Source organism: Oncorhynchus masou, chromosome 16, assembly GCF_036934945.1.
Source record: "Oncorhynchus masou masou isolate Uvic2021 chromosome 16, UVic_Omas_1.1, whole genome shotgun sequence".
NCBI classification, from domain to species: Eukaryota; Metazoa; Chordata; class Actinopteri; order Salmoniformes; family Salmonidae; genus Oncorhynchus; species Oncorhynchus masou.
In genome coordinates this window covers 5426773-5447857 of record NC_088227.1, presented here as the reverse complement: position 1 = coordinate 5447857, position 21085 = coordinate 5426773, and the positions used below count along the sequence as shown (strand labels likewise).

The 21085-nt window shown below is 43.2% G+C and overlaps 1 protein-coding gene across 2 annotated transcripts in view; it reads left to right on the top strand.

Moving 5' to 3' along the window:
* Positions 1-13483: 13483 nt before the first annotated feature.
* Positions 13484-21085, top strand: part of LOC135557367 (prolyl endopeptidase-like) — a 53491-nt gene continuing 45889 nt past the window's right edge. For both annotated transcript variants that reach the window (XM_064990579.1, XM_064990578.1), the window contains exons 1-5: positions 13484-13665; positions 14156-14230; positions 14606-14739; positions 16048-16178; positions 20683-20892. In XM_064990579.1, coding sequence (XP_064846651.1) covers positions 13528-13665; positions 14156-14230; positions 14606-14739; positions 16048-16178; positions 20683-20892 — 688 coding nt within the window. In that variant the 5' untranslated portion in view covers positions 13484-13527. The remainder of the gene's footprint in view (positions 13666-14155; positions 14231-14605; positions 14740-16047; positions 16179-20682; positions 20893-21085) is intronic.

The window sequence follows — 21085 nt, the reverse complement described above, 5'->3', positions numbered from 1 at the left end:
GCTGTTTAAAGGCACAGTCAACTTAGTGTATGTAAACATCTGACCCACTGGAATTGTGATACAGTGAATTCTAAGTGAAATAATCTGTCTGTAAACAATTGTTGGAAAAATGACTTGTGTCATGTACAAAGTAGATGTCCTAACCGACTTGCCAAAACTATAGTTTGTTAAAACCTTTTATAACTAGGGGGCAGTATTTTCATTTTTGGATAAAAAAACGTTCCCCTTTTAAACGGGATATTTTGTCACGACAAGATGCTCGACTATGCATATAATTGACAGCTTTGGATAGAAAACACTCAGTTTCCAAAACTGCAAAGATATTGTCTGTGAGTACAACAGTACTGATGTTACAGGTGAAACCCAGATAAAAATCCAATCAGGAAGTGCCGCATTTTTTGAAACCGCCTCATGCCAATGACTCCTTATATGGCTGTGAATGAGCTACGAATGAGCTTACGTTTTCTACGTATTCCCCAAGGTGTCTACAGCATTGTGACGTCTTTTTACGCATTTATGTTGAAGAATAGCCGTAAGGGACCACATTTAGCAAGTGGTCACATGATGGCTCCGGCAGTAAAGTACACAAGTAGCCATTTTTCCAATCGCTTCTTATGAAAAACCAATTGTCCCGACGGATATATTATCGAATATATATGTGAAAAACACCTTGAGGATTGATTTTAAACAACGTTTGGATATTATGGAGCTAATTTGGAAAAAAGTTCAGCGTTGTAGTGACTGCATTTTCCTGTCGATTTCTCAGCCAAGCATGATGAAGGAACAGGAGCTATTTCGCCTACAAAAATAATATTTTTGGAAAAAAGGAACATTTGCTATCTAACTTGGAGTCTCCTGAATGAAAACATCCGAAGTTCTTCAAAGGTAAATTATTTAAATTGATTGCTTTTCTTATTTTCGTGAAAATGTTGCCTGATGCTAGCAGAGCCTAGTGTAACTGACAGTTAGACTTACAGGTTATGTCGTTGTCTTTTGTTTGAATTGTTTACGTGTCCGCGGTGCGGGGGAAATGATAATACAAGCGGAACTACGTGGCTAATACTGTTGTAACGGGGATCCGTATTGTAGCAACACACTGTTGGAGGGAAGGCAATCCTGCGCTGCGTTAGCTAAGTTCTCATGTCATCGGGTGTCATTCATAAAGGTTGAAGAGTGTATGTTAGGATGAAGTGTGAATTCATGCCAGGAATAATAAAGTTGTGAAGTTTGATTTCCTCCCTTCTGTAATAAGCAGCCAATGAGGTATTTTTTCCTTTATTCATGTGTTTAATCTGAACCCGTTATAACGCTGGTTAAACTGTTATGCATGTAAGCACTTCAGAGTTATACCAAGCTAATAAGTCACTCGTAAGATAACGTTGTAAGAGTGTGCTTAACTGTATTTTTCATTTACTTTATAGTTCTCACGGAAGGTGATAATTCTGACTAAAACTACAGAATAAAGCCGCCAGTTAAAATCAAGGAACGGTTGTGCTCATGGTTACTGAAGGGAGCTACACCTAGCCATAGCATTATGCCATAATAAACTTACACAAATGCTTGTCTAGCGTTGGCTGTAAAGCATATTTAAAAACTCTGAGATGACAGTGTGATTAACAAAAGGCTAAGCTGTGTCTCAATATATTTCATTTGTGATTTTCATGAATAGGAACATTTTCTAGGAAGATTTATGTCCGCTGCGTTATGCTAATTAGTTTGAGGCTATGATTACGCTCCTGCATGCGGGATGGGTAGTGTCAAGAAATTTTAACAAGAAATTTGTGGTGTTTGAAAAACGAGTTTTAATAACTCCAACCTAAGTGTATGTAAACTTCCGACTTCAACTGTATCATTGAAACAACAAAAGAGCATCAGGAGTTTTGGTTTTAAGTGAAGAGCTCTGCTTGCTAAAGTATTATGGGCAGCAGCTTTTGTCTCACTTCCAGACCACTCAGCAGGATAGTGGGATGTCCAGATTGACAAATCATGATAGATGCATGGAAATGTCGATGGTAGATGTACAGCGACTTCAGAAAGTATTCACACACCTTGACTTTTTTTTCATCTTGCTGTGTTTCAGCCTGAATTTAAAATGGATTAAATTGTCACTGGCTTACACACAATACCCCATAATGTCAAAGTCGAGTTATGTTTTTAGACATTTTTACAAATGATTTCCAAATTAAAATCTGAAATGTCTTGAGTGGTGACTTTAAAACAGTTACAGTTGAATGGCTGCATAGGAGAAAACTGAGGATGGATCAACAACATTGTAGTTACTCCATAATACTAACCTAATTGACAGAGTGAAAAGGAGGAAGCCTGTACAGAATAAGAAATATTCCAAAGCATGCATCCTGTTTGCAACAAGGCACTAAAGTAATACTGCATAAAATGTGGCAAAGCAATGAACTTTTAGCCCTGAATACAAGGTGTTATGTTTTGGGAAATACAATACAAGACATTACTAAATACCACTGTCCATATTTTCACACATAGTGGTGGTTGCATCATGTTATGGGTATGCTTGTAATCATTAAGGACTGGGGAGTTTATCAGGAATACAAAAGTAAGTGAATGCACAGGCAAAATCCTAGAGGAAAACCTGGTTCAGGCTGCTTTTCACCAGACACTTGGAGATGAATTCACCTTTCAGTAGGACCATAACCTAAAAGGCAAGGCCAAATCTACACTGGAGTTGCTTACCAAGATGACATTGAAGTTACCTGAGTGGCCTAGTTACAGTTTAGACATAAATCGGCTTGAAAATCTATGGAAAGACTTGAAGATAGCTGTCTAACAATGATCAACAACCAACTTGACAGAGCTTGAAGAACCTTTAAATTAGTAATGTGCGAATATTGTACAATTCAGATGTGAACAGCTCTTAGAGACTTACCCAGTGTTAAGCCTGCTCCCGCTCTTCCCCCCTGGCTCTCGAGGGCACCAGGCTCTCCAGCATTGCACACTCCTGCCATCATCATTACACACGTCATGCACATCAGCGATTATTGGACTCACCTGGACTCAATCGACTCTGTCATTACCTTCCCTATATCTGTCTGGTTCCTCACTCTGTTCCCTGCTTCTACATTAATTGTCGTTTGTCATTGTATACCCATGTGCTGACGCTATACCTGTTTTGTTCCATGTCTGTTCCGTATTAAATGTTAACTCCCCGTACCTGCTTCTCATCTCCGGCGTCGGTCCTTACAGAATGCAAAAGCCATCATACGAAGCATCAGGGAGTGCTGACATTCCGGTTGGGACCGGGGCCCGACACCATTGGAACTGGGGGTGCCTAAGCCAGCTCACCGGGCTGTTACGCCCTAGCTGGCTCGAAAGGTTTCTTGCCCCGGTTGGCTCAGAAGGCGTTCAGCCAATGTCAGGCCTCAGCCGGATCGTCAGGTTTTTACTCCCGTCAGGCTGCTACGCCTCCACCGGATTATTGGGTCAACAGGAGCCGTCAGAGCCGCCAGTCTGCAAGGAGCCGCCAGAGCAGCCAGTCAGCCAGGATCCTCCAGAGCCGCCAGTCAGCAAGGAGCCGCCAGAGCAGCCAGTCAGCCAGGATCCTCCAGAGCCGCCAGTCAGCCAGGATCTGCCAGAGCCGCCAGTCAGCCAGGATCCTCCAGAGTCGCCATTCAGCCAGGATCCTCCAGCCGCCAGTCAGCCAGGATCCTCCAGAGCCGCCAGTCAGCCAGGACCCTCCAGAGCCGCAAGTCAGCCAGGATCTGCCAGAGCCGCCAGTCAGCCAGGATCTGCCAGAGCCGACAGTCAGCCAGGATCCGCCAGAGCCGCCAGTCAGCCAGGATCTGCCAGAGCCGCCAGTCAGCCAGGACCCTCCAGAGCCGCAAGTCAGCCAGGATCTGCCAGAGCCGCCAGTCAGCCAGGATCTGCCAGAGCCGACAGTCAGCCAGGATCCGCCAGAGCCGCCAGTCAGCCAGGATCTGCCAGAGCCGCCAGTCAGCCAGGATCTGCCAGAGCCGCCAGTCAGCCAGGATCTGCCAAAGTCGTCAGCCAGTCCGGAGCTGCCCCTTAGTCCAGAGCTGCCCCTCAGTCCCGAGCTGCCCCTTAGTCCGGAGCTGCCCCTTAGTCCCGAGCTGCCCCTCAGTCCCGAGCTGCCCCTCAGTTCAGTGGGGCCATTTAGAAGAGTCGCTGTGTTTAGGAGGCCACGGAGGCAGACAATGAGGCGTAGAAAGACTGTGTTGAAGTGGGGCCCCCCGTCCCATGCCAGAGCCGCCACCGCGGACAGATGCCCACCCAGACCCTCCCCTATAGGTCAAGGTTTTGCGGCCGGAGTCCGCACCTTTGGGGGGGGGGGGGTACTGTCACGTTCTGACCTTTATTTCCTTTGTTTTGTCATTACTTAGTATGGTCAGGGCGTGAGTTGGGGTGGGCAGTCTGTTTTTCTATGATTTTGGGATTTCTATGTTTCGGCCTAGTATGGTTCTCAATCAGAGGCAGGTGAATTTAGTTGTCTCTGATTGAGAATCATACTTAGGTAGCCTGTGTTTCACTGTTTGTTTGTGGGTGATTGTCTATGTTAGTTACTTGTGTCTGCACAGTTCTTCTTATAGCTTCACGGTCGTTATTTGGTTTATTTGGTTTTGTACAGTTTACTTTGTGTTTGTTGTCATCTATTAAATGATGCATTCACACCACGCTGCGCTTTGGTCCGATTCATACGACGATCGTGACACTCTAGCTATAGTTGAATTTTAACTTTTAGATTTGTATAGTTTTACTTCAGATTTTTATGATTAACCATGTAACAATGAGTTTAAGAAACTAAAACTTTATTATTGAATGAAACTGTTTCATGGAAATGTGCATATATAAATATTCATAACTGGCACGCGGACGGGTAGAAATGGTAGGATAAATTGTAAGCTTCTCCAGACTTGAAACTCATGGACGGCCTATGGTCTTCATTATTACACCCATTTAAAATCTGTGCAAGAGCGTGCGCACATAGGAGTTCCAGTGGAAAACGAGCCTACCAATGGAAATCAAATGCCCAACTGTGTCCACACAAATACATTTTCAAAGTTATTTTATGCTATTTTCTTCAGAGGCAACAAGAGCAAAAACAAATGTTTTGTCTAAATAAACAAAATAGCATAAAAAAACTAATTTTGAGTGGACCCTTTAAAATGTAAATATACCTTAAGAATAATCACTTAACACAGCTAGGAATTTGATCACCACATAAACTCAGCAAAAAAAGAAAGGTTCCTTTTCAGAACCCTGTCTTTCGAAGATAATTCGTAAATACCAAATAACAGATGTTCATTGTAAAGGGTTTAAACACTGTTTCCCATGCTTTTTCAATGAACCATAAACAATTAATGAACATGCACCTGTGGAACGGTTGTTAAGACACTAACAGCTTACAGACGGCAAGCAATTAAGGTCAAGGTTATCAAAATGTAGGACACTAAAGAGGCCTTTCTACTGACTCTGAAAAACACCAAAAGAAAGATGCCCAGGGTCCCTGCTCATCTGCGTGAACGTGCCTTAGGCATGCTGCAAGGAGGCATGAGGACTGCAGATGTGGGCAATAAATTGCAATGTCTGTACAGTGAGACGCCTAAGACAGTGCTACAGGGAGACAGGACGAACAGCTGATTGTCCTCGCAGTGGTAGACCACGTGTAACAACACCTGCTCAGGATCGGTACATCTGAACATCACACTTGTGGGACAGGTACAGGATGGCAACAACAACTGCCCGAGTTACACCAGGAACGCACAATCCCTCCATCAGTGCTCAGTGTCCGCAATACGCTAAGAGGCTGGACTGAGAGCTTGTAGGCCTATTGTTAGGCAGGTCCTCACCAGACATCACGTCAACAACGTTGCCTATGGGCACAAACCCACTGTCGCTGGACCAGACGGGACTGGCAAAAAGTGCTCTTCACTTTTTGTTGGGTTTTTTCACAGCATCATCGGACTGAGCTTCTTGTCATTGCAGGTAATCTCAATGCTGTGCGTTTCATGGAAGACATCCTCCTCCCTCATGTGGTACCCTTCCTGCAGGCTAATCCTGACATGACCCTCCAGCATGACAATGCCACCAGCCATACTGCTCGTTCTGTGTCAGGATTAGCCTGCAGGAAGGGTACCACATGAGGGAGGAGGATGTCTTCCATGAAACGCACAGCATTTCCTGCAAGACAGGAATGTCAGTGTTCTGCCATGGCCAGTGAAGAGCCCGGATCTCAATCCCATTGAGCATGTCTGGGACCTGTTGGATCGGAGGGTGAGGGCTAGGGCCAATCCCCCCAGAAATGTCCAGGAACTTGCAGGTGCCTGGTTGGAAGAGTGGGGTAACATCTCACAGCAAGAACTGGCAAATCTGGTGCAGTCTATGAGGAGGAGATTCACTGCAGTACTTAATGCAGCTGGTGGCCACACCAGATACTGACTGTTACTTTTGATTTTGACCCCCCCTTTGTTCAGGGACACATTGTTCCATTTATGTTAGTCACATGTCTGTGGACCTTGTTCAGTTTATGTCTTAGTTGCTGAATCTTGTTATGTTTATACAAATATTTACACATGTTAAGTTTGCTGAAAATAAACGCAGTTGACAGTGAGAGGACGTTGTAGTCAGTACATTCTCTTTCTCTCTGTCTGTCTTTCAAACCAAACGATAAAAGATAATTCTCCAAACTGACATCATTCCTTCCTTTCACTTACCTTCCCTGTAGCGTTTGTGAGTGCGTGCATGCGTGACCTCACAAGCAGTACCCATAAGCAGGAGAGAAGATACGCTTTCAAAGGAAGTCTTTCACCTGTGCAGTTGTGAAGTTTTGTTTACTATAATACTGTCCCTTTTCTGCTCACCCCCTTCAGCGGGTATGGCGTAAGACTGTAAGTAACCCGAGTGCCCCTCTTACCCTTTTCAACACGCTCAATTCTAACAATGACAAACTTCCCCTCGTCTCAGGAAGAGAGGCAAGCACTGATCCTTTCTTTCTTCTGAGAGAAATGTACGTCTGAAATTAATATCTGTGTGCTATAAAAATGCAGTGCTGAAAAATAATAAGTGAAGTCAACACAAAACAATAACACTCTAAATTACTCAGAGTGGTGTAAGATGCTTTCAGCAACATTTAGGTCATATCATTATCCAACATGCCTGTCTATTTCACCTATATCTAACTATTCTCAGTTGGTATATCTCATTCGCACCAATGAGATCAGGAATCACTCAAAGTGAGGCAAAAATGAGACAAACATACACAGATGATGACAACACACTTTACACTTCCTGCAATTTGCACACCAGTCATGGCGGGTCCTTTTCCTTGGGCACTGTAATTTCCTTGGCAGGCTCTTCAATGACATCCTGTTGTCAGTGAGTGTAGGCCTACATCTGAGGGGGACACGTTTCTTTGATGGACCTAGACATCACACAGGACAGTGAAGACAGACACTATTAGTCTGTCCTGAAATAATAACACCTGAATGGAGGGAAAACAGCAGGAAATTGTGGTATTTCTTTGGTCTCTTTTGTTAAAGAACCAGCAAGTTTCTGCTTTTCTTTTCTTAGTCAACCTTGTGTTCTTTTTCTTTGTGTTCTCGAACGTAGTCCTGTGTGTTTGTATTCTGGAATGTAACACTGTTTCTTTGTGTTCTGGAACGTAGCCCTGTTTCTTTGTGTTCTGGAGCGTAGCCCTGTTTCTTTGTGTTCTGGAACATAGCCCTTTGTCTTTGTGTTCTGGAACGTAGCCCTGTTTCTTTGTGTTCTGGAACGTACCCCTGTGTCTTTGTGTTCTGGAACGTAGCCCTGTTTCTTTGTGTTCTGGAACGTAGTCCTATGTCTTTGTGTTCTGGAACGTAGCCCTGTCTCTCTGTGTTCTGGAACGTAGCCCTGTGTCTTTGTGTTCTGGAACGTAGCCCTGTCTTTCATTTCTGTTCATTGATTTCACCTGTGTTGGTTTCTCACCTGGTCTCATCAGCTCTCTATTTAGTTCCGTTCTTACTGTTGGTATGGTTGTGAGGTATTGTTTGTTTTTGACTGCCTCCCTGTGTTTGACCATTGCCTGCCTGTGATCACGATTCCTGGGCTTAATAAACAGGCTTAATTAAGGCTTAATAAACATCTGCCACACTCTGCGAGGGAATCTGCACCATTTTCTCCCTGAGTATTCATTGCAGCACTGTTGTTATTGTTTGTCGGCTTGAGATCCCTCAAACAACTACTTTTAGAAGCAGCGGGATGATGACACTGGTTCTGCCATTTAATGGTTCCGCAAGGCGCTACAGAGGGTAGTGCGTATGGCCCAGTACGTCACTGGCACCAAGCCTCCTGCCATCCAGGACCTATATACCAGGCGGTTTCAGAGGAAGGCCCTAAAAATGGTCAAAGACTCCAGAGGCCCTAGTCATAGACTGTTCTCTCTGCTACCGCATGGAAAGCAGTACCAGAGCACAAAGTCTAGGTTCAAAAGGCTCCTTAGCAGCTTCTACCCTGAAGCCATTAGACTGATAAACAATTAATCAAATTGCTACCCAGACTATTTGCATTGACCTGTTTTTTTACGCTGCTGCTACTCGCTGTTTATTGTCGATGCATAGTCCCTTTACCCCTACCTACATGTACATTTTACCTCGATAACTTGTACCCCCGCACACTGACTCAGTACCGGTACCCCCTGTATAGCCTCCTTATTGTTATGTTATTGTGTTATCTTATGGGCTTGCAAGTAAGCATTTCTCAGTAAGGTCTAAACCTGTTGTATTCGGTGCGTGTGACAAATACAATTTTATTTTATTTGCTATACAATTATTATTTGAGTTTTACAATGAACTGTTGGTCAACCTACATTATTTTGTGATCCTGTCACGTTCTGACCTTTATTTCCTTTGTTTTGCCTAGAGGCGCCGCCGGAGCCCCTCAGCCCAGAGGCGCCGCCGGAGCCCTTCTGCCCCAAGCTGCCCCTCTGTCCCAAGCTGCCCCTCTGTCCCGAGCTGCCCCGCGGGGTCATTTAGAAGGGTTGCCATGGTTAGGAAGCCACAGAGGCGGACAATGAGGAGGACTAAGACGATGGTGAAGTGGGGTCCGCGTCCCGCGCCAGAGCCGCCACCGCGGACAGACGCCCACCCAGACCCTCCCCTATAGGTTAAGGTTTTGCGGCCGGAGTCCGCACCTTTGGGGGGGGGGTACTGTCACGTTCTGACCTTTATTTCCTTTGTTTTATATTTATTTAGTATGGTCAGGGAGTGAGTTGGGGTGGGCAGTCTATGTTTGTTTTTCTATGATTTGGGGATTTGTATGTTTCGGCCTAGTATGGTTCTCAATCAGAGGCAGGTGTCATTAGTTGTCTCTGATTGAGAATCATACTTAGGTAGCCTGGGTTGCACTGTTTGTTTGTGGGTGATTGTCTATGCTAGTTGCTTGTGTCACCACAGGTCTCATTTATAGCTTCACGGTCGTTATTGGTTTATTGTTTTTGTATTCAGTGTTCAGTACTTTCTTTAATTAAATATTCACCATGAACACATACCACGCCACATTTTGGTCCTCTGATCCTTCTCGCCTCTCCTCTTCAGATGAAGAGGAGGAAGACCGTGACAGATCCGTTGCCATTAATGTCATAAGATTAATTGAATTGTCCATCCGAGGACGGAAATGTGCCTTTTCTCTCAACTCACCAGTATTAGGATACAAGCATGTATGGTATAAGGTCAGGTTTAACTGGTAAGAATCTAAGAGCCATGCACAATATTGTTGTTGTAGCTAAAAGGAAAGAGGATACCAATGAATAAAAAACCTGACACAAGTTGGTGTTAACCTGTTAACTCACCACCACAATAGACCAGAGATGTATGTTCTAGCTGACCCACTGACCTTCTGCAGGGAAGAAGGCAGGTGGTCATCCCTCATCCAGCCACACAACAGACAGACAGGTGCTTCCTGTCAGGGTGTGTACAGGTCACTCTGTTGGTTTGGACAATGTGGCTACTCATTCAGAGTGATAGACACACCCACACACATGCATGCATGTATACACATACACACTCTTTCTCTGACTAGCATACAAACACAAATCATATACTCTCTCTTGTGCAGAGACACAAACCTACTGACACTGTTTCTTACAAGCACACTCTCTCTCTCACACACACACACCACTCTGCTGTATGGTACAGATGCCGGGAACAACAATAGCTCTGTAACTGACTATCTAGAGTTGACATAAGCAAGCAGGAAAAGATCCCCCTTTTGTAGAGGAGGGTATTCCTGACATGAGGTCATTTAGGGAAAGAGAAATAGGGGGTAGGGTGGAAGAGAGTAGGGTATAGGGGTTGTAACATCCCCAGGGGGTAATAACCAGCAAAACACAGCTTAGTAGGTGAAGAAACTCGCAACGACCCAAAACGACCAACACAAACAACTCGGACACTTCCTGTCCATCGCTGACCAATCAGGGAGGACCAGAAAGCCAGCCCCCATAGCAGAGGAACAGAAATGTTGCAAAACGAGACAATAAACAAAAACACCTGTGACACCTAGGCCATTACCTGCAGTTCAAAAGTTTCACACCTTTTCTCTCCACTTTTACTATGCATTTTACCATAAGTGGATGTCATAAGATAAGTTGTCTATTGTTCTGCTTGTCAACTTTGAAAAGTGCGTCTTGGTCCATCATGACAGTTCTGATATTAGGGAACTCTGTGACAGGAATAAAATCAAGGCTTTCAATTGGGGGTTTAGCATTCAAAGTTGATGCTTATTTTTTATTTTTTTTTTACTTCTAAATGGCTGTTCTGCTAAAAATATAGAATTCCTTGAGCAAAACTCCAGTACGTAATTAAATCTGTATCTGTGTCTTATTACCATCTCTGAGGAATGAATCAAAGTCACATTCTTACAGGTGTCGCAGTTAAATAACAAGAACATCTAAGTTGTATAAAGCAAATCCTTTGCATGATACAACTACTATTATTCAAACACAGACACACGCACAAACACCCCACACCAGTCAATGGATGAGGAGGAAGGGGAGGAAGAGGAAGGGAAAATAGGACTGGAGCAGGAAAGAAGGGAGGATGAGGGATGGACAGATCCCCCTCTCTCCTCCCTGATGTGAAAGAGGTCGTGATGGAGTTTCTCTGATGACACAGGGGGAGGGGAGAGCTGGAGGAGGTGAGGGGGGGCACAGGAGGACACTGTTGTATCAGACAGTGGGTGTCTTTATCGTTGTGTGTGTGTGTGTGTGTGTGTGTGTGTGTGTGTGTGTGTGTGTGTGTGTGTGTGTGTGTGTGTGTGTGTGTGTGTGTGTGTGTGTGTGTGTGTGTGTGTGTGTGTGTGAGGGCCATGCACAGACCTTTCAGGGGCTGGTGCTCAAAATGAACAAAAGCCAACCCCCCTTTTGTTTTGCATAGGTCTATTTATTTCTGCAACATCAAACACTCATCACAAATTGTAAGCAAGTTAGTTACAGTGCCTCCTAAAGATATTGATGTAGATGATTCATGTAAATCTGCTTGTTTGCTCAATTATTTGTTTTATTGATTGTGATTTATCTTCAATGCTCTTAAATAATAGCTTCATAATATAGCCTAATATTCATCATCTTTTAACTCATAATATATGTTTGGCTGGCTAATGGCTTGTGTGGATATTTTAGTATATATATATATATATATGGTGGTTAGGTAAAGTCTGTGCTACCTGTGCTTGGTGCTTCACTTGTAAATCGGGAGGGGCAGGAATAAAAAGTGAGCGCTAGAGGGGGGTGACCTTGGGAGCTCTGAGGTACCGGAACGCATGATATATAACATAAACATTATAATAAAGCATTGCATGCATACCATTGTATTTGCATAGCGGCATAGAGCAGGAGGTACACACGAGTAACATTTTTTTGTAGCCTGCGGTCTGGGAGAAATGTGGCCTTTTATAAATGCATTTCATGCAATTCTATGTCATTTTACATGACTGGAGACTGCCAGAATCTTTAGTAAATACCATACAAACGATCAAAATGACAGGCTACTTTGATACTGACAATCTGAGATCAATAAAAACGACCTTGTCTTGAACCCATCAATATTATAGGCTTGTACTGTACAATATGAGGAAATTATAGTCCTAAAAAAGGGTGGAGGAGGTCAGAGACCTGGCCGGGTGGTGCCAGAAAAACAACCTATCCCTCAACGTGACCAAGACTAAGGAGATAATTGTGGACTACAGGAAAAGGAGCACCAAGCACGTCCCCATTCTCATCGACGGGGCTGTAGTGAAGCAGATTGAGAGCTTCAAATTCCTTGGTGTCCACATCACCAACAAATTAGAATGGTCCAAACACACCAAGACAGTCGTGAAGAGGGCACGACAAAGCCTATTCCCCCTCAGGAAACTAAAACGATTTGGCATGGGTCCTGAGATCCTCAAAAGGTTCTACAGCTGCAACATCGAGAGCATCCTGACCGGTTGCATCACTGCCTGGTACGGTAATTGCTAGGCCTCTGACCGCAAAGCACTTCAGAGGGTAGTGCGTACGGCCCAATACATCACTGGGGCAAAGCTGCCGGCCATACAGGACCTCTATACCAGGCAGTGTCAGAGGAAGGCCCTGAAAATTGTCAAAGACCCCAGCCACCCCAGTCATGGACTGTTCTCTCTACTACCGCATGGCAAGCGGTACCGGAGTGCCAAGTATAGGACAAAAAGACTTCTCAACAGTTTTTACCCCCAAGACTCCTGAACTGGTAACCAAATGGTTACCCGGACTATTTGCATTGTGTTCCCCCCCAACCCCTCTTTTACGCTGCTGCTATTCTCTGTTTATCTTATATGCATAGTCATTTTAACCATACATCCATGTACATACTACCTCAATTGGCCCGACCAAACAGTGCTCCCGCATATAGGCTAACTGGGCAATCTGCATTGTGTCCCGCCACCCACCACCCGCCAACCCCTCTTTTTACGCTACTGCTACTCTCTGTTCATCATATATGCATAGTCACTTTAACCATATCTACATGTACATACTACCTCAATCAGCCTGACTTACCAGTGTCTTTACATAGCCTTGCTACTCTTATTTTCAAATGTATTTTTACTGTTGTTTTATTTATTTACTTACCTACACACACACGCACACACACACCTTTTTTCCCCCGCACTATTGGTTAGAGCCTGTAAGTAAGCATTTCACTGTAAGGTCTACACCTGTTGTATTCGGCGCACGTGACAAATAAACTTTGATTTGAAGTTTGATTTAATTTGATTTGAAGATGCTTCCCCCTCTCAGGCCCCAGAGCCTGTGTAGGGATCTGAGTACATTGGACTAAGTGAACGAGTGCATTGACCTTTGTTTCGTTTTTTGAGGATAATATGTGGAAATTATTATAATTTTGTTGTTGCTATATTATTATTATTTTGTATATATTTTTGGTAGAGTATTTTAATTTTTACCCCACCCAATAGGTGGCGGCAATACACCTTTTGGGATGTAGTCTGTCAATAAATCCTTGAAGAAGAGTAAGACATTTTAAGAAGAAGTTGATGTTTGGACGGGTCCAGAAAGTCATATCCAAACAATTATTTAAGTCTTTGACACAACTTTTCTTATTACGGAATTCAAGAACAGTCACTTCTAAAATGTCTTTCCAGTACCCAAATGCTTACCGTGACGAGGCAGTTGTAAGTAACAGGCTAGCTTGTCATGTCGCTTCCAAGGCAATGGGGAGGAGCTAGCCACTTGCTAGCTTGCCATGTACCGGTACTTGCTAACTAGCTAGCGGTCTTTGTTTATTTAGATAGTTTGAGGCTACTAAAATGAGTTGGCATTTGAACACATGCACATTGCTAGCTATGAACCGAGTTCGCGAGCTAACAAATGAACATCGGCTAGCTAACCGTTAGCTTGTAGGCTAATGTTACCGGCATGGATAACCAAACCTCGAATGAATGAATGAGTCAGCCAGCTAACGTTAGCTCGGCTTCGTTCGCCTTTTGTTGGCTTTGTTTCATGTTAGCTAGCTGCTCGCAAAGCTTTTGCATAGGTTGGCTAGCTAGCAAGCTAACCTGAGTGATGTCATGTTATCGCATAACATCCAGCAGCAAATGATCAATGTTGTTGGGTGACTGCTGCCGCACATTATGGATTTCACCTACTTGTTATTTCTCACAGGTGGATGACTACCATGGCAATAAGATTCCAGACCCGTACAGTTGGCTGGAAGACCCAGACAGCGAAAAGACGCAGGTAAACGCCCATTTGCCATTCAGTCCTGGTTGAAGGAATGCTATCGCAACGTTACCAGTTGATTTCGGTCAGGGAGTCCTTAGTCGGGGTCAATATTTTCAATTCTGATGAAATTCACATTCATTTGTATGTTATTACTTCTATCAAGGTATAATAAAGTTAGCTGAGTTGGTCACTGTAGAATGTGCCACTGCCAACTGCTCCCCATAATCAGGGGGGGGATTAAATTAAATTTGAATCACCAACTCAGCACATCTACCAAAAATGTCCAACCGGTATTGACATAGGCTTCTGACACAGTATGTAAGGTTGCAACCAGTCACCTGTGAATTAGTGGTCATTGCATTGATCTTGATATATCTTGTTTCTTCCCAGGCTTTTGTCAATGCTCAGAACCAGCTGACACTGCCCTACTTGGAGCGCTGTGAGGTGCGAGACCTGTTCAAAGAGCGCATGACGGAGCTCTACGACTACCCCAAATACAGCTGCCCCTTCAAGAGGGGGAGCAGGTGAGAGGAGTAGGGTTGGGGTTGGGTCAAGGTTAGCGAGCACATCTGACCCGCTTGCTTACAGCTACACTAGGGTCAGACAGCCATCCTTTGTAAATTAAGAAATTGCAGATATGGCTCGGAAAATGTCTCTCATTCCAGGGGTGAGAATGGTGTCCCATTATCCCAACTGTTACACTGAACATATTGAATGACTGTTAGTTTTCTGGAAAAAATGTCCACAGCAGTCATTCCGACCCTAGTGCATCTGTTAGCAAGCAGGTCGGATCTGCTGGCTAGGTCAAGGTGTGGGAGTTTTGAGGACTTTTGCTGCACCCAAAACATTCATTAGGGCATGTAACAGAAAATGTCTTAAATGTTCTGCAACAGAAAAATAAAAATGAGCATTTCTTATTGGACAGCTCCAGAGGTTTATTCACTAGAAACACAACAGACGCAAACTATCAAATGGCGCAGGGACCTAGCTGGAATTTGTCAAATAGAAAAATGATTCTGCTTCAAAATGTTTTTCGTTATGAAAAATAATGACTACTGTTGGCCCTCCCAGTTTGGTTTCTTGAGAACACGATCTAGCTGCTCCTTGAAGGTGGCTTTCCATCAAATTGGTTTGGTGCATTTTTGTTCAGAGCTCTTACCCCCTTATTTTGCTTTGTTTGTACTGGTGTGAACACTGCACTCAGAAACGCACTGAACAATCCACCATGGTTCGCTCAAAAAGGGTAGTAGTGGTCCGATTCAATTCGAACCCTGGTGCAGTTCGCTGCAGGTGAGAAGGAAAAAATAACCAGTGTCGAGCGCTGTTATTGGTTGTTTGACTGCGAGCATTTGACGAAATGCACACAGCATCATAACTTGAGATCCCTGAAACATTCTGTGAGTAGCAGTGCATTTGAGAGCATCCTATGCAGATTAGGGGAGATGAGGGCTATTCAGGGGTTATAGGCTTTTGAATATAGCCTATTCACGTCAGAGTTAGAGCATCTATTTCTCTGTTTCCTGCTGCATGTTGAAAGATCAAAGTGAAAGTAATATGAAGATTGGGACACACAAGTGATGCTTCATGATAATCATAAATGGATTTAACAAAAGACATGCATGGACACATGGTGTCCAACTAACATTTCTAATGTGAAACCTACCAGACTAAAATGTAAATAATAAAAAATAACAAGTAGGCGATCTCTGATTCAAACTGTAGCTCAAAACTGTGTGACAACGCCCTGAGAGGCTCAGGGGGACTTGTCTCTTGGAATACTGGGTAGTGCGGTTCTATTGATGTCTGGCTCACATTTCTGGCCCCCTCTGCAGGTATTTCCACTTCTACAACACGGGTCTCCAGAACCAGAGTGTGATGTATGTTCAGGAGAGCCTGGAGGCAGAGCCCACAGTCTTTCTGGACCCAAACACTTTCTCTGAGGACGGGACTGTTGCTTTACAAGGTGGGAGACTGAAATGTGTACAAGCAATATTAATATTTAAAACACGTTTGTGTAGAATACTTTCTTTATTGACAATAGTACACAGATGGCCCTTGTCTTCATGATATATTCTCTATTAACAATCAATGTGTTTCTGACTGTGTACTATGTTGTCTAGCCGGACATGCAAGGCTATATGATGTGTATTCAGAAAGTATTCACACCCCTTGACTTTTTCCACATTTTGTTTTGCTACAGCCTGAATTTGAAATGGATTCATTTGAGATTTGTCACTGGCCTACACACAATACGCCATAATGTCAAAGTGGTATTATGTTTTTGGACATTTTTACAAGTTAATTAAAAATGAAAAGCTGAAATCTCTTGAGTTAATAAGTATTCAACCCCTTTTGTTATGGCAGGCTTATATAACTTCAGGAGTAAACATTGCCTAAAGTCATAAGTTGCATGGACTTGTGCAGTAATAGTGTTTAACATTTTCTGTTAATCACTACCTTATCTCTGTACGCAACGCACTAAATTATGTAAGGTCCCTCATTTGAGCAGTGAATTTCAAACACAGATTCAACCACATAGACCAGGGAGGTTTTCCAGTGCCTCACAAAGAAGGGCACCTATTGGTAGATGTGTGTGTAAAAAGGGGGGGAAAGATATTGAATCCCGTTGAGTATGGTGAAATATTTATTACACTTTGGATGATGTATCAATACACCCAGTCAATACAAAGATACAGGCGTCCTTCCTAACTCCGTTGCCAGGGAGGAAGGAAACCGCTCAGGGATTTCAGTTTGGCCAATGCTGACTTTAAAGTTTAATGGCTGTGATGGGATAAAACTGAAGATGGATCAACAACATTGTAATTGCTCCACAATACTAACCTAATTGACAGTGAAAAGAAAGCCTGTACAGAATTAAACATATTCCAAAGCACGCATCCTGTTTACAGCAAGGCACTGAATGTAATACTGCAAAATGTGTGGCAAAGCAATTCACTTTTTGTCCTGAATACAAAGTGTTTATGTTTGGGGCAAATCCAATAGAACACGTTACTGAGTACCACTCTCCATATTTTCAAGAGTTGTGGTAGCTGCATCATGTTATGGGTGTGCTTGTAGTCATTAAGGACTGGGGAGTTTATCAGAATGGAGCGAAGCACAGGCAAAATCCTAAAGAAAAACCTGGTTGTCTGCTTTTCACCAGACAGTGGGAGATGTATTCACCTTTCAGCAGGACAATAACCTAAAACACAAGGCCAAATCTACACTGGAGTTGCTTATCAAGAAGACTGAATGTTCCTGAGTGGCCGAGTTACAATTCTGACTTAAATCTTCTGAAATCTTTGGAATGACCTGAAAATGTTTGTCTAGCAATGATCAACAACCAATTTGACAGAGCTTTAAGTATTTTGAAAATAATAATGGGCAAATGTTGCACAATCCAGGTGTGGAAATCTCTTGGACTAAAAAATGATAGCCTAACAGCTATATTCACTGCCAAAGTTGCCTTTATGAAGTATTGACTCAGGGGTGTGAATAGTTCCGTAAATTAGATTTCTGTATTTTCTGTAATACATTTGCGACATTTGGAGAAAAAAAAAACGTGTTTTCACTTCATTATATGGTAATGTGTGTACAGTCGTGGCCAAAAGTTTTGAGAATGACACAAATATTCATTTTCACAAAGTCTGCTGCCTCAGTTTGTATGATGACAATTTGCATATACTCCAGAATGTTATGAAGAGTGATCAAATTAATTGCAATTTATTGCAAAGTCCCTCTTTGTCATGCAAATGAACTTAATCCCCCAAAAACATTTCCACTGCATTTCAGCCCTGCCACAAAAGGACCAGCTGACATTGTCAGTGATTCTCTCGTTAACACAGTTTTGACGAGGACAAGGCTGGAGATCACTCTGTCATGCTGATTGAGTTTGAATAACAGACTGGAAGCTTCAAAAAGAGGGTGGTGCTTAGAATCATTGTTCTTCCTCTGTCAAACATGGTTATTTGAAAGGAAACACGTGCCGTCATCATTGCTTTGCACAGAAAGAGCTTCACCGGCAAGGATATTGCTGCCAGTAAGATTGCACCTAAATCAACCATTTATCGGATCATCAAGAACTTCAAGGAGAGCAGTTCAATTGTTGTGACGAAGGCTTCAGTGCGCCCAAGAAAGTCCAGCAAGCGCCAGGACCGTCTCTTGAAGTTGATTCAGCTGCTGGATTGGGCTCCACCTGAACAGAGCTTGCTCAGGAATGGCAGCAGGCAGGTGTGAGTGCATCTGCACGCACAGTGAGGCAAAGCCTTTTGGAGGATGGCCTGGTGTCATGAAGGGCAGCAAAGAAGCCACTTCTCTGCAGGATAAACATAATGGACAGATATTTGCAAAAAGTACAGGGATTGGACTGCTGAGTACTGGGGTAAAGTCATTTTTGGGGTAAAGTCATTTTCTCAATTGTTTGGGGCATCTGGGAAAAAAGACGGTGAGTGCTCCCATCAGTCCTGTGTCATGCCAAAAGTAAAGCATCCTGAGACCGTTCGTGTGTGGGGTGGCTTCTCCGCCAAGGGAGTGGGCTCACTCACAATTTGGTGACGATCAAAGCTTTTTCCAGCATGATGGAGCACCTTGCTATAAGGCAAAAGTGATAACTAAGTGGCTCGGGGAACAAAACATTGATATTTGAGCTCACCTCAGCTCAAATTTGATACTCATACCAACGTTTTTTAAATTTAATACATTTGCAATCATGTCTAAACCTGTTCGCTTTGTCATTATGGGGTATTGTGTCTAGTGTGATGAGAAAAACATTTAATTAATTTTAGAATAAGGCTATAATGTAACAATGTGGAAAAAGCCAAGGGTCTAAATACTTTCTGAATTGTGTGTGTGTTAGTACCAGTCAAAGTACCATTTTTAACATTGTAGAATAACAGTTAAGACATCAACTATGAAATAACACGTGGAATCATGTAGTAACCAAAAAAACTGTTAAATGTAAAATATTTGTTTAAGTTTCTTCAAATTAGCCACCCTTTGCCTCGATGACAGCTTAGCACACTCTTGGCATTTTCTCAACCAGCTTCACCTGGAATGCTTTTCCTTCACTCTGCGGTTCCTTCACTCTGCGGTCCAACTCATCCCAAACCATCTCAATTGGGTTGAGTTTGGGTGATTGTGGAGGCCAGGTCATCTGATGCAGCACTTCATCACTCTCCTTCTTGGTCAAATAGCCCTTACACAGCCAGGAGGTGTGTTTGGTCATTGTCCTGTTGTAAAACAAATGATAAGCGCAAGCCAGATGGGATGACGTATCATTGCAGAATGCTATGGTAGCAATGCTGGTTAAGTGTGCCTTGAATTCTAAATCAATCACTGACAGTTCCACTAGCAAATCACCCACACAACATCACACCACCACCGCCATGCTTCACGATGGAACCATACATGCGGAGATCATCCGTTCACCTACTCTGTGTCTCAGAAAGACATGGCGGTTGGAACCTAAAATTAAATTTGGACTCATCAGAACAAAGGACAGATTTCCACCAGTCTAATATCCATTGCTCGTGTTTCTTGGCCCAGGCAACTCTCTTATTATTATTTGTGTCCTTTAGTAGTGGTTTCTTTGCAGCAATTCAACCATGAAGGCCTGTTTCATGCAGTCTCCTCTGAACAGTTGATGTTGTGTCTGTTAATTAAACTCTGTGAAGCAATTATTTGGGCTTTGATTTCTGAGGCTGGCAACTCTAATGAGAGGTAACTCCGTGTCTTCCTTTCCTGTGGCAGTCCTCATGAGAGCCCGTTTCATAGCGCTTGGTGGTTTTTGCGACTGCACTTGAAGAAACTTTCAAAGTTCTTAATTTTCCAGATTGACTGACCTTTAATATCTTAAAGTAGTACTTGACTGTCATTTCTCTTTGCTTATTTGAGCTGTTCTTGCCTAAATTTGGACTTGGTCTTTTACCAAATAGGGCTATCTTCTGTATACTACCCTACCTTGTCACAACACAACTGATTTGGCTCAAACACATTAAGGAAAGAAATTCCACAAATGTAATTTTAACAAGGCACACTCTTAATTGAAATGCGTTCCAGGTAACTACCCCATGAAGCTGTTTGAGAGAGAACCAAGTCTGCAAAGCTGACATCAAGGCAAAGGGTGGCTACTTTGAAGATTCAAAAAAATATACAAATACTTTGATTTAACACTTTTGTTTACTACATGATTCCATATGTTTCATAGTGTTGATATCTTCACTATTATTCTACATTGTAGAAGTAAAGAAACCCTGTAATGAGTTGGTGTGTCCAAACTTCTGACTGGTACTGTATGTCGAGAGAACTTCACCTGTCGATCAAATTTTGTCTGTGGACCATAAGTCGGGGAATCCTGGCATAGGTTAACTCATTGTGACCCTGCTCTCCAGTGTCTCCTGTTATGGTTTCACTATAAAAGTCTTACTTGGTTAAATAAAGGCTTTAAATCAGGTTCTGTCAATCCTCAGGCTATGCGTTCTCGGAGGATGGCGAATACCTGGCGTATGGTACCAGCGCCAGCGGCTCGGACTGGGTGGAGATGCACTTCCTGCAGGTGGAGGGGGCTGTCGCCCTCAAGGACAAACTAGAGAGGGTTAAGTTCAGCTGCATGTCCTGGACCCACGACGGCAAGGGCCTCTTCTACAACTCTTACCCCATGCAGGAGGGCAAGAGCGATGGTGAGCATCCTGGCTACGTAGACGCACACTGAACAAAAATATAAACGCAACATGTAAAGTGTGGGTCCCATGTATCTTGACTTGAAATTAAAGATAGCAGAAATGTTCAAAATGCACAAAGCTAATTTCTCTCAATTTTTATGCACAAATTAGTTTACATCCCAGTTAGTGAGCATGTATCCTTTGCCAAGGT